At 38.8% G+C, this 13,861-nt stretch overlaps 1 protein-coding gene across 1 annotated transcript in view; it reads left to right on the plus strand.

Moving 5' to 3' along the window:
- CTNNBL1 (catenin beta like 1) overlaps window positions 1-13,861 on the plus strand; it is a 162,237-nt gene that overhangs the window by 76,036 nt on the left and 72,340 nt on the right. The window contains exons 8-10 of the mRNA XM_035006293.1: window positions 2,697-2,769; window positions 3,006-3,064; window positions 4,760-4,908. Coding sequence (XP_034862184.1) covers window positions 2,697-2,769; window positions 3,006-3,064; window positions 4,760-4,908 — 281 coding nt within the window. The remainder of the gene's footprint in view (window positions 1-2,696; window positions 2,770-3,005; window positions 3,065-4,759; window positions 4,909-13,861) is intronic.

A 13,861-nucleotide genomic window follows, 5' to 3' on the forward strand; every position in this document is an offset into this window, starting at 1 on the left:
ACTTATTTTTACTTAACATAAGAGGAATCAGGCGAGAGAGGCAGAGTAATTTGGCCAAGATCACGTAGCTGAAAACCGTAAGAGCTGAGATTCTAGCCTGGATGTTTCTGATTATAGTCATGAGAAAAACTTATGTGTTAGGTACTTCCATATTACCTTATTTAATTCTCATAGTAACTTTCCTGATGTTATGTTATTTATTTATTTTATTAATTTCATTAGGATGTTTTTTATTATTTGCTTTTTACAGATAAGAAAACTTAAGACCAAGAAATGTTCCTTGGGTCATATATGCCCACTCTCAGTTCATGGTGCCCTGGATGTCTTAGGAATTTCGTTTTTACAGTGCCCCTCTGCCAGGAAGGACCTAACAATCATGTTTATTAAGTAGTTAGGTCCAAGCAATTTAAAACGTATTTATGTCCTAATAATTCAGTAGCCATTTGAAAAAGTAATACACATGAATTAAAAGAAAAAAAATTTTTTATTTTATACTTAAAGACCACAGTTACTTACTAATAGATGTGTGTGCCTTTGAGTGCTGCACAACTTCTAAAACCTTGGAATCCAGTTGAACACCACCACCCTCATTCCTGCTCTCCATACTGATTTTCACACAGTTCTTTTATTACAGCAACCACCAAAAACCAGCTTCACAAAGACAGGATGTCATCAAAAGAGTGTACCTGGAGCTAGTAGTTAATGCAGTGTTCAACAGATGTCAAATGTCACTGTGCTTTCTTTGGAAATTTTAAAGTATCCTGCAGTGCCCCTGTGAATTGAGTTTGACACCCCAGGTACCTTGGCACACAGTTTGGGAACTGCAGACTTCGTGTCACATAGGTAGTACATGCTCATGAGTCAAACCTAGGTGCATCAATCCCAGATTCATACATATATTTTTTAAACATGACCGTATTAATTATTAAAATTATTTTTAATTCAGTGTAATATTTTTAAGTGCCATAACAATGGACAAGGTTCATGTCTAATTCACCTGTGTGCTTTCATGTTTAGTTCTTTGTCTTGCGTATAGCAGATGCCTAATAAATACTCGTTGAAAAAAAAGAGAAAATCTCCCCCTCATCTTGGAGATAGGATTTATAAAATCAAATAAAGGACAAGAGCCATTGAAACCACAGAAAGGCTATGATGTCTTTTGGCTTCTTTTAGTTACGTGCCTCTTGGTTCAAGCAAGAACCCTGGTCCTTGAAAAGCTGCATATAAGTGAAGTGGTGTGGCTTAAATCATTTAAAAATACCAATACTTGTAATTTAAATAATTTGAGTAATTTTATTAGCAAATCCTTGATTCTGATAGAGATGCTTACCCCTTGGCTTATCACTGTGTTTTGATTTTTATAAAACTGCTTTCCTTAAAGTGAAACATACTACAGATTACATTTAAACCCTGGCTGTTATATACTGAATTTCTTGAAACAAGGCCTCAAGCTTGCCCAGGGAGCGTACCTTGCAGTCAGTACACGTAAGACTTTGCATTAACAGATCTTTTAACTTAAGATGGTCAGCTTCCTGAAACCCTGTGGGGTGGACTTAGGCTTGACGAGAAAGACGTGCATAGAAAACTGAAAAGTTGCTGGGTGTTGCTTCATTAGGGGCCACTCTTCCTTCTTAAGTACAAAATCAATGTCCAGATAGAACTGTGAATAGCACTAAGGTGATGGAGGTGTTAGCTCTAAGACGAACACTTTCCTGTCCTTTCCAGGTACAGAAATGATTTGTCATTTCAAAAACCTGGATAGGTAGCAAGACTGCTGCTGATTAACAGTTGTTGTCTATGTGCCTGCATTTTAAGGATCAAGGGACGGTAAATAAAAACACATCGATGAGGTTTGGTCCTCTCTGTGCACCTTTATCCAAAGGGGCCTTATTAATGGTGAGATAGTTGAGTCTCGCTACCGAAGCAACAATGTGGACAGCCATAAAAGATAGTCTCTGCAGTAGATATGTCCCCTCTGAAACACCAAGTAGCAGAGCATGCAGCAGGGAAAGAATTGTGGGTAGTAATTTGGGTGTTAAAATATTAACACATTTCTGCATTTTTAATGTGGTTTCCTTTTTAAATAGTAGGCAGATTATGGCACACGAACAGATAGGTTTATGATTTCAAATTAAATTTTAAGAATTAAAAAAATGCAAAAGGAACTACTTTATTATAAATACATTCAACTAATCTAAACAAGAACTTGCTTTCTTTTCACCTTCTCTGATCATCTGTCAGCTAATTTATAGCCTAGTTTTATGATTATAATATGTGAACAAAGCTTCATAGTGGATTTTAGTCTTAAAATTTCAAAACTTTCAAAACTTTCAATCATTCCTCTAGTTCACATTTGAGTATATACTATGTGCTAGACAACAGTCCCTGGACTTAAAATGGGGAACCTGGGAAGGCTTCACTGAGGAGGTGACTTTCATACCTGGGCATTAGCAATGTGAGAGCCATTGTGTACATCTGCCATTTATGGTTTTACTATGTAGTATTTGAGTCTGATTTCTTGAGAGCAGAGGCAGACTTTTTTTTTTTTTTTTTTTTTTTTTTACCATTAACCTGCCTTTTTGCTTTCTAACTTATACTTCTTTCTAACTCAGATCCTAGTTCTTGTGAAAAATTCGTCCTGGGGAAGGAAGCATGGCCCCTTAATGTTTTTTCTCATTTCTCCTATTTCCCCACAGGCAAAGATGCCTTTCGATGCCAACAAACTGTATTGTAGTGAAGTGCTGGCCATATTGCTCCAGGACAATGATGGTGAGGCTCCCTCTCAGTATTGATATTCTGTTAGGATAGGAGCCAGGCTTGTTTCAGATCATGACAGCAAGCTCTCTTGCCTTTGGCATCCCCTTGCTCTCCCTCTCGCTCTCTGTGCAGCTTTTGTACTCTGTCAAGCTGTATTGATTTTGTTTGCTGATGTATCAGTGTTAGACGGCTGTAAAATCTGACAGTTAGCTTCATTTTTTTCTTCCTCTATTTTTTTCCCCTTTTAGAAAACAGGGAATTGCTTGGGGAGCTGGATGGAATCGATGTGCTTCTTCAGCAGTTATCCGTGAGTAATTCTTATGCTTCTTGTCTGCCGTGAAGATACATGGCCTGCTTTAAATGGGAGGTGGAGCTGGAAAATGTGGGAAGAAATAGGCCGTGTGATGCAAGCCATATGGAGTATGTTGGCAGGTTTGAGGTTACAGTGGAACTACATAGTTTGCCTCCTTTTCTTAGTCATTTGCTCTTTATGACCAGGTATCACTGTGTATCTGCTATGGATTGATTTTCTCCGTCTTCTGATATTTGTCAATTCAGAAGAAGTGTGCTTCCTGCTTAAGTTTATATTCTTGGGCCGAGAATACCAAATTATTTCCAGTTGACCCAGTCCCAAGATGAATCACTTTCTTTCCTTTCAATCTGCCAGTAAAATGGATTCTCTTCATTTAGAATCCAGATAAGCTCAAGGAATACAAGTTCCAATGCTGTGGGATAGAGGTCACGGAGGAGGATAGGGAAGGATGTGGTTCTAGAGGCTGGAATAAGAAATTAGAAAATGGGGGCGCCTCGGTGGCTCAGTCGTTAAGTGTCTGCCTTTGGCTCAGGTCATGATCCCCCAGGGTCCTGGGATCAAGCCCTGCATCGGGCTCCCTGCTCGGCGGGAAGCCTGCTTCTCCTTCTCCCACTCCCCCTGCTCGTGTTCCCTCTCTCGCTGTCTCTCTCTCTCTGTCAAATAAATAAATAAAATCTTTAAAAAAAAAAATTTTAGAAAATGCCATTTTCTCATTTTAAGAAATGTAAGTCTAGTTGAAATGTTCTGCTGGCATTCTGAAAATACTGTTAAGATTTCTTCTAACAAATCTCTTCTGAATCTCTTTGCTATTCCAAAGCCAAGACTGAATATAGATCATTTGGATAAATCTTGAGTGTTGGGAGTGTCTGAGATGTCAGTTTGCATACATCTGCCATCTTGGTGCCAGCAGCCTGAGTGGCTTGGCCTCCACCCCAAAAAATAGAGCTTTGAAATGTGAATCTGTTCCCAGTGTTCTGGGAAGGTGCTTAGTCCTGTTCCTGCAAGATTACTGATCATTTTTTAGTAGAGTCTATGGGTATGCATATACTGTTAAAAGGCTTTCCTCTTAACATGCCGTGTATCTCTGGCAGAGACGCAACGTCTGCTTTTAGCTGTTTCCATGACTTAGAGCCACAACTGCTGTGTGAGGCAGTTCAGTAGCCCCGATGGTTAGGAAACTTCCTTAGGTTGTGGCCCTTCTAGATTGTGGTTTCTTTTAGAAGGGGTGAAATGGGTCGTGGTTGGGCTGGGCAAGTAGAGGGCTTTGGAGGTAACTGGCAAAGTTGTTTTTTGACCTGGAGATGGTGGTTTCAGCTGTATATGCCTTTTATGGAATTTTCTATGTCAGTGCTCTATTTCACAGTAAAAGGGTTTTGTTGGTTTGGGTTTTTGGTTTTTTTGCTTTGTTTTGTTTTTAAATCTGCCTCCTTGGAACTATCAATCACTTATGGACCCAGTAGTCAGTTGAGTGTTTTGGTTTTTTGTTTGAGCTGATAGCTATCTAATACCTGTGACTCAGAAAGTCCAGTTTCTCTAACATGGAAGCTGTAGAGAATTTTGTTTGGTGAGCTTCTGCTTCCTCAGTTGCTGGGGTTATCAGGACAGGCAAACTTTGGAAATTGTTGAGTGCTGACTGATGAAAAGATGTTCTCTTATGGCTCTGTGCTTTCTGGTGTCTTTGCTTGACAGGTGTTTAAAAGACACAATCCTAGCACCGCTGAAGAGCAGGAGATGATGGAGAATCTTTTTGATTCACTCTGTTCCTGCCTAATGCTCAGTTCCAATCGTGAGCGCTTCCTGAAGGGTGAGGGTCTGCAGCTGATGAATCTCATGCTCAGGTACGTTTCTTATCTCCTAGTGCTCCGTTTTTTTTGTCCAGCTCCTCACCGTTAGCCCAAATTCCAGAACACATATCTATGGTCTTTTAGTCCATTGAGTTTATTAGATACGAAAAACAGTAAGGCCTTCAGGGGTGCGTGTGCGCGTGTGGCACGTGCCTGCGTGTGTGTGTGTGTGTGTGTGTGTGTGGTGGGGGGCGGGATGGTCTTCTCTCAAGTTAGAGTGGGTGAATAGAAAGTACATTTTGGTCTGTTTGTGCCCTGTTGTATCAGTTGGTGATATGACTGCTCTCTTGAAGGGAAATGTCTTTTTGTTCCTTCTCTTACTGTGTTGGTTTTGGGAAATCTAGTCATGATCTTCTAAACATACCCTATGTTAATTTCTAAACTTTATATCACATAGACCTATCTATTCCATATGTTTGTATTTTTCTTGTTGATAGCAGAATATCATTTTTTATTCATACATATCTTTCATTATATATTTTCTGTGAATTGCACATGTGCTATGTGCCTAGCATAGGAGATAAGAAAATGTGCAAGACAGTTCTCGAACTTTTCTTTTCTTTTTTTTTTCTGTTTTTTTTTTAATTCTTATGTTAATCCCCATACATTACATCATTAGTTTTAGATGAAGTGTTCCATGATTCATTGTTTGTGCATAACACCCAGTGCTCCATGCAGAATGTGCCCTCCTCAATACCCACCACCAGGCTAACCCATCCTCCCATCCCCCTCCCCTCTAGAACCCTGTTTGTTTTTCAGAGTCCATCGTCTCTCATGGTTCGTCTACCCCTCCGATTTTCGATCTTTTCTTTATAGTAATTTCCTTATAGATCTTCTTATTATTTATGCTCTAATTCCTTAAGGTATTTAAAATGGATATCATGTTGGGGCGCCTGGGTGGCTCAGTCATTAAGCATCTGCCTTCGGCTCAGGTCATGATCCCAGGGTCCTGGGATCCAGCCCCACATGGGGCTCCCTGCTCAGCGGGAAGCCTGCTTCTCCCTCTCCCACTCCCCCTGCTTGTGTTCCCTCTCTCGCTGTGTCTCTCTCTGTCAAATAAATAAAAATAAAATTTTTAAAATGGATATCGTGTTTAGTATATTTCATAGAATCCTAATGTTGGAAGTAAATGGGAGGTAGCTTGTGTCAATAACCCTTGAGAAATCTGGGAGAAATGGGAGCAGGGGTATGGTGACCAGAGTGTGGTGGGGGTTAAGGGGCAATTTTTTAAGATTTTTTTTTTTATATATATTTATTTATTCATGAGAGACAGAGAGAGAGAGAGAGAGAGAAGCAGAGGGAGAAGCAGGCTCCCAAGGAGCAGGGAGCCCGATGCGGGACTTGATCCCAGGACCCTGGGATCATGACCTGAGCCGAAGGCAGACGCTTAACCGTCTGAGCCACCCAGGCGCCCAAGGGGCAATTTTTTAAACTGAGAGCCACTAGACCATGTTTGTGTGGCTGGAAGACACTAATCATTATTACTCTTCATGAAATCGAGCTAGAGTCTGCATTCTTGAAACTTCTATTCATGTACATGCAAACTATGCTAAACTAGATCTTTGAAAAAAAATTTTATAAATTCAATAAATGTATCTATTAAATATAATTTAGAATATAGACATGCAAAACTGCTGTTAAAACACTGATAAGGTACTATGTTAAGTGCTGCCCTTATAAAAGAAATGAGTAAGACAGGATTCCTGCCTCTAAGAAGCTAAAAAAACAGCTCTTGTCATGTAAACACAACCCAACTTTGAGTGTAGATTTCTTTCACTCTTTTTTCCTGTAATTATTTCCTTGTTTTTGCCAGCTTTTTAGTCCTGTCACACATGTAATTTTCTGTACTGTTTCTTTTTAAACTTAACATGGCATTTCTCATGTGGTGACATAATCTTTGTGAGAGTTTTCAATAACTGTATAATGGACTCTAAGGAAATGTAGCTTGCTTAGTGTTCTGTTGGTGATATTGAGACTATTTCCATTGTTTTGATATTGTAGCGAATTCTTCAATGACCATGTTTTTGTTTAAAACTATTTTTGTATTTAAGATTATCAAGGTATATATTTCTAAAACATCTTCTCTTTAGGCATGTGTAGGGCTGGGGGCACAGTAGACCTCTTCGTTTGTCCAGTGCATACGAGACCTTGGATTGATTGAAAATCTTCCTTTGTGGAATTGCTTTAAAAAAATCTATTTTAAAGTGCAGAGAGGGGCATTGGAATTATTCGGAGGCCTTTAGTGTTCAGCTGATTTTTGCTAGCTTTACTCTCTTGAGTCTTTTGTTTGTTTATCTCCTTTACCCTTCTAATTGCCTGTCCTTTTGTTGAAATGACCCGCCTTCTCTCGAGTAAATAGCATATAAAGAAGATGCATTTGGCGTCCTGGGCCTTCTAACCTTAAAACTGTACTCTACAGGGACTTTTTCCTAAGCTTCTTAAAGGTCTGAACTGCCAATGTCTTTGGATGGTTGAGTGCAAATATGAAGTGATGTATTCCTGTAGCATATGGGTTGGTAATGTGCGGCAGTGGGGAGATGAATAAATAACCAGAAATATGGATTATTCAAACAGGAATGCTGAGATTCTGGGAGCCTAATTACAGAGGTGCTCCAAAAGCCTTAGAAATTGTACCTCTGTAGGATCTCCTAACTTCTCATTTTTGAATGCTGAAGTTACTGTTAGATTAATTCTTTTCATTAACTAGCTATTTTAGCAGATGCAGCATTCCCTTTTTTCTCTTTCCCATGCTTCTTTGTTCTGTGTTATTTTTCTTCTTCAGACTCCCAAATTGAAAGTTTAATTGGGAGGGATTTTTTTTTTTCCTACTAGATTCATCCTGATCTAGCAAGAGTTGCCAAGTTGCTCTCTGTTTAGAGAGAAGCCCATTCAAGACTTGGAAGCTGTAGCACAAGAAGTTTAGGAAAATTCTGTGGTTCCATTGCTCCTAAGTACCACTCTTTACTGGGATTTAGGCATTGAGCAGTCATGAAATGCCCTCCTGGAAAGGTGGCAGTGTGATATAGCATGGAAGAGTGGGTTTTGGGAGTTGAGGTAAATGTGGGTTTGGAACAAAGCTCTTTCACTTACTAGTGGCTATTTGGTGAGTTACTCCAACCTTTCTGACCTCTGACCCTCAGTTTTTCATCTGAAAAATGAGAGTAACGATGCCAAATTTGCAGGGATTTTGTGGAAACTAAACTATATGTAATGTGTCTGGGACAATTCTGCAGCTATTAAAACACTGATAAAGTACCATGTTAACTTACTATGTTAAGTGCTAGGCTTAATACAGAGATGAACAAGACAGGATTCTTGCTTTCGAGAAACTCAATCACTGGTGAGGGAGGCTGATGTTAAGTAACTGCAATATAATTTAATGTGTCACATGAACTGTTCCTCTTAAGGGTTTGCATATCTGTGAATTTTTTTTTTTTTACATTTCTGATTATTGATAAGTAAAGGTCATTAGCAAGATAGTCATTTACACACACACATTATCACACATGCACATACACTACCCAATTTAGTATTTATCAACTTTACTGAAGCATCATTTATTTATAATAAAACATGCCCATTTTAAGTGTACAGTTTTAATTTTGATGGATGTATCTATCTTTGTTTTCAACACAATGGAGATATAAATGGCAATGTCCAATAGAAAAGTAATGCAAGCAAGGTATATAGTTTTATATTTTGCAGTAGCATGGTAAAAGGGTTAAAAAAACAAAATTAATTTTAATAATACATTTTATTTAACCCAGTATAATAAAAATCATCTCAACAGGTAATCAGTAAAAAATATTATTGAGCCATTTTACTTTTTTCCTACTAAGTCTTTGAAATCCAGTGCATATTTACGTCTCAATTCAGTGCTAAATTTTCATAAAGCACTTGCTTTGTATCTAGGTTTCATAAGATTTATAGTTGAAAAGTAGATTCCCATACCTAAGTTTCTCCAAACATACTTAAATGTTTCCTAATAACTGAATCAAGTATCAGTTTTTAAATTTAAATTGATTTAGTCTGTGTTTTGTTTAGCCTGTGTCGCTCAACAGATTGTTTTTGAGATTCATTCATTTTGCATATATCAGTAATTTGGTTCTTGTTCACTTTTAGCAGTATTCCATTATATTTCTGCATTCCAGTTTTTTAATTTATCCACCTCTTGATGAACATTTGGGTTGTTTCCAGTGTCTTGCTATTATTAATAAAGCTGCTTAAAAATCTTTAAACATATATTTTCATCTCTCTAGGGTAGATACCTAGGAATGGAACAACTAGGTCATATTGGAAATGTAAGTTCACTGTTATTAAACTACCAAGCTGTTTTCCAAAGCTGTATCATTTTCTATTCCTCACCTTCCCCCCACCCCAGCAAGGCATGAGAATTCCAGCATATCCTCCTCAACAGTTGATGATTAGGCTGAATTTCTTTAAGAATCTTCTCCCCTATGTCACTTCCTCAGCACTCTCCTTACGCCCACCCACCTACCCACTCCCAAATGTTGAGGATTAGGTTCTAGCATCCTGTGCTTTCCACTATGGGAGCATTTACCATCCTGTGTGGTAGGCATCTGTTTGTCTCTGACTGTACTATAAGACTCTTGAGAACAGAAACCATGTCTTCTTCCTCTTTTATCCCTAGTACCTAGCAATAGATACACATTAGGTTCCCAGTAAATATTTTCTAAATGAATGAGAAAAGCATCTGAGAAACATTTTTGCTGTTTTAAATCATTGGGTTATAGAATTTCTAGCAAATCCCATTCATAGACCCAAAGAATGAGGAGTGATTTGTTAAAAGCCATATAGTTGAGAGCTCAGTCTTCTGCCTAGATATATTTAGTCCTAGTTTTCCCTGTCAGATTTTTAAAAAAAGATTTATTTATTTTAGAGAGAGAGCATGTGTGCAGGGGGAAGGGCAGAGGGAGGGAGAGAGAATCCTGAGGCAGATTCCACACGGAGCGCAGAGCTGGATGCAGGGCTCAATCCCAGGACCCTGAGATCATGACCTGAGCCGAAATCAGGAGCTGCTCAACCGACTGAGCCACCCAAGCACCCTTCCCTGTCGGATCAGTTTTTGAACCTGACCTTCAAGGCTCTGGGGAATCCAGGCATCAGCTGGAGTGCTGGGCTTGCTGCCCTCTTTGGCCCGTGCTTATGCTGTGCAGCAGAGCAGAAGCCAACACAAGTGTCCACACTTCAGCTTATCCCCCTTTGGGACATTTGAACCTCTCAATACTCTTCCTCTGTAATCCTCCAAGGTATTTCAGGGTTATGGTTTAGGCATTCATTTCTTATAACCTTTCTACTCAAGATCCAGAGAATTCCTTCATGCAGATTTGCAGTCCCTCAGCCTTTGTTTATAGGGACTGTAAGGAGGTCTACTACCTCTGCCTTTACCGGACAGGCCTTTCTCCTCTGCTTTATCCTCCCACCCAGGTGTTAGTTTAGTTGTCAGGTGACTTTTTTTCACTCCTGTGTTAAGAGTGTTTGGATTCTACAGTAGTCGACAGAATCGATAAGAAAAAAAAAGCTTTTCATTTTTTGTTTTTCCTCTGTCAAAGGACAGATGAAGACATTTTGGAAAAGAAGAAAAGATTGTTGAGGTGATATTTAAAAAATAGAACCCTTGCTGTAGAAAAAGCAGCAGATAGCCATCCTAGCATCTAGGAAGCCCCCCCAAAAAAGGAATATCTCATTTAGTCATAGTGTTTTGATAAGGAAAGAAAAATGATGGGGTGAGGGTAGAAGGCGCAGAACCTCTTGGACAGTATATACTGTGTATATATAGTATATCCTCCCCTGATGGAGAAAATACTTCTCCTTGTGTGTCCTCATTCTTTTGCTTTGAGTGTCAAGAATTATGGTACTGAGAGGATGTTTGCGTGGTCTTTGGCTAGCAGCAGAAGAGTTAAGATACGACTGTGAGCCAAGTGGTATTTTTGTAGTCAGGGATAGTTGAGAGAAAAAGAAAATTTAGGAAAGTCACAATTTATTGTGAAGTTTAACAGAATAATCAGATTCAGAGAGTCTAACTCTCAGTAATAAAACTAACTGATACTTAGTGGGGGGTGGAGGGTGGCCATTATAGAATTTAGCCAGACATGAAGGTAGAGCTATACAAATGCCCTCTTGCCCCCTGGATGGAGACTGGTTTGCCTTTTCTACACTCTTGGTAAGATGGTTGCTGCAAATAGAAGATTTCAATATATCAGGTTTAATTATAGACTGTACTCCAAATCGTTTGCTTCCTGCCACCACAAAGCACTTTTTTTTAACAGTATGTCCTTGTTTCAAATGGTTCAGTGTTCTTTAAGAAACAACAAAGCCAGGGGGAGACAGAAGAATTACATTGTCAGTTTCCTTGAAAATGTTGACATGAAACTTATTACTTCTGTTGTAAAACCCTGTTGCAGTTAGAAAGAGAAGAGACCACTGAGATCCCAAGGGATGTGTACAAATGCAGCTTGGGGTTGTGTAGTGGAAACACAGTAAACCCATCTTGGTTATTAACTGTATAGACAAAAAAAAAAAAAAAGAAAGAAAGAAGAGAAGGGTACAGAGACACATCCCTTTAGGAGCTACCGGTTTCCCCCCCCCCGCGGTTTCTCAGTAAGATTTTCCTTAATCTAAAGAGCAGTGTCTCTGACAAAGAAAACAAAAAATGGCGATGGTATACCATCTACAGAGTAAGCTTTTGCAGGCCCAATTCTGGACTTGGGCTTGAACCAAGTGTCAAGGTAGGCAGGCCAGCCTGGGGAACTTTTAAACCTTGAAATTTTATGCCCTTTGTTTTTGCCTTGTTCTATATTGGTTTTGTTCCTAATGAACATGGGAAGGTCCAAACTCAATTGCACTATTACTACTCTGGTCCTTTTCAGGTTTTTGTTGTTTTTTAAGAGCTAGAGCTTTTTCTTCTTGCTTTCAGTCTCTGGGATTTAACTGCAAAAGCAAAAGCAAAATAATAATGCAAACATTTTAGAAATCAGTTGAGCTTCCTGATAGGGTTGTATACAGTTTGCGCTCCGTGCTGCACACACACATCTTGCTTGTTGTTTGTCCAACAAGCAAGTGTTCCCTTTCCCCATTCACTGAATATTATTCTTTCTAAGATGGATAATAGTAGTTTGCACCTGTTCTCTGGGAACCAGAAAAACGCTTCAAAGCACAAAGTAATCCTTCCAATAGCCCTCCAGGCTGACGTTACTTCTTCATAAATGGAAAGTGCTGGGGCTAAGAAGGCAGATTAAACTGAAGCAAGATTACTTGGCAGGAAATGGTGGAGGACCTGTCGGAGCCCTTCCATCAGACTTCATAGCTATTCATCATTCCAGGGCTGCTAAATTGTACATATTTAAAGTACACAAGTTGATGAGTTTTGCAGTGTGTGTCGACCTATCATGACCATCACTGCAAACATGACAGCAAACATATTTATCGTACCCAAACGTTTCCTTGAGCCCCGTGGTAATCCATAACTCCTCTCCCTCCACCTCAAGTCTCTAGGTAACCATCGATTTGCTTTCTGTCCATTATAGATTAGTTTGCATTTTCTAGAACTTTATGTAAATGGAGTCATACAGTATGTACTCTTTTTTTCCCCCCTCTGGCATATTTAACTATCATTATTATTTTAACTATAATTATTTTGAGATTCATTCCATGTGTATCGATAGTTTGTTCCTTTTTCTTTGCTGGGTAGCATTCCATTTTATGAATATATCTCAGTTTGTTTATTCACTTGTTGATGGACATTTGGGTTTCTAGTGTTTTTGCTCTAATGAACAAAGTTATGAATATTCAGGTACATATCTTTGGGTGGACATATTTTTCATTTCTCTTGGATAAATGCCTGTGAGTTGAAAGTCTGGGTCATATGATAGGAATATGGTTAACTTTTTAAGACAGTATCAGTCTGTTTTTACAAAATTGTTATACCATACCATTTTTATTCTCACCAGCAGTGTATGAAACTTCCATTTGCCCCGTATCCTCACTAATTCTTGGTGTGGTCAGTGTTTTTTGTTTTAGTCATTCTAGTGGGTATCTTGTGCTTTTAATTTTCATTTCCCTTGTGGCTAATGATAATGGGCTTTTTCCATGTGCTTATTTGCCACTCATATATCTTCTTTGGTGGCGTCTGTTCAACGTCCATTTTGGCAGGAGGAGGGGGAGTTGTTTGTCTTATTGTTGAATTATAACAGTTCTTTATATATCAGAGATACAATCTGTTGTCAGGTAAATGTTTTACATATAGCTTCTCTGAGCCCATAACTTGCTTTTCATTTTCATAGTCTTTTGAAAAGTTTTAAATTTTGCTGAGATAAAATTTTTAAATTTATTGCAATGTTGTTTTTTTTTTTTTTTTCCCATTTGAGTAAACTTAGGTAACCTGTCAGTGTCTTTCAAGGAATTCATTTTATCTTAGTGGTGGAACCAATTGGCCAAAAGTTGTTCATGACTACTCCCTTATTTTTTAGTATCTGTAGCATCTGTAGTGATGTGCTCTCCCTTATTCCCAATGTTGGTCATTGATGTCTTCTTTTTTTCCTAATCAGGCTGGCTACCCATTTTGTTGATCTTGTCAGAGAATCAGGTTTTTCTTATTGATTTATCTCTACTGCTTTTTGTTTTCTATGTCAGTGATTTCTTCTCTGATCATTTTTTTTCCTTCTGATTACTTGGGGGTTTAATTTGCTATTCTTCTGATTTCTCAAGGTGGGAATTGAAGATCATTTAATTGAGATCTTATTTTTTTTTAAAGATTTGTTTATTTTAGAGAGAGAGAGAGCACACAAGCAGGGGGTGGGACAGAGGGAGAGGGAGAGAATCTCAAGCAGACTCCCTGCTGAGTACAGAGCCTGATGTGGGGCTCGATCTCACCACCCTGAGATAATGACCTGAGCCCAAATTAAGAGTTGACCACTTAACCAACTGA

The sequence above is a fragment of the Mirounga leonina genome, unplaced genomic scaffold, assembly GCF_011800145.1.
Source record: "Mirounga leonina isolate KUSES-001 unplaced genomic scaffold, KU_Mleo_1.0 Mir_150, whole genome shotgun sequence".
NCBI classification, from domain to species: Eukaryota; Metazoa; Chordata; class Mammalia; order Carnivora; family Phocidae; genus Mirounga; species Mirounga leonina.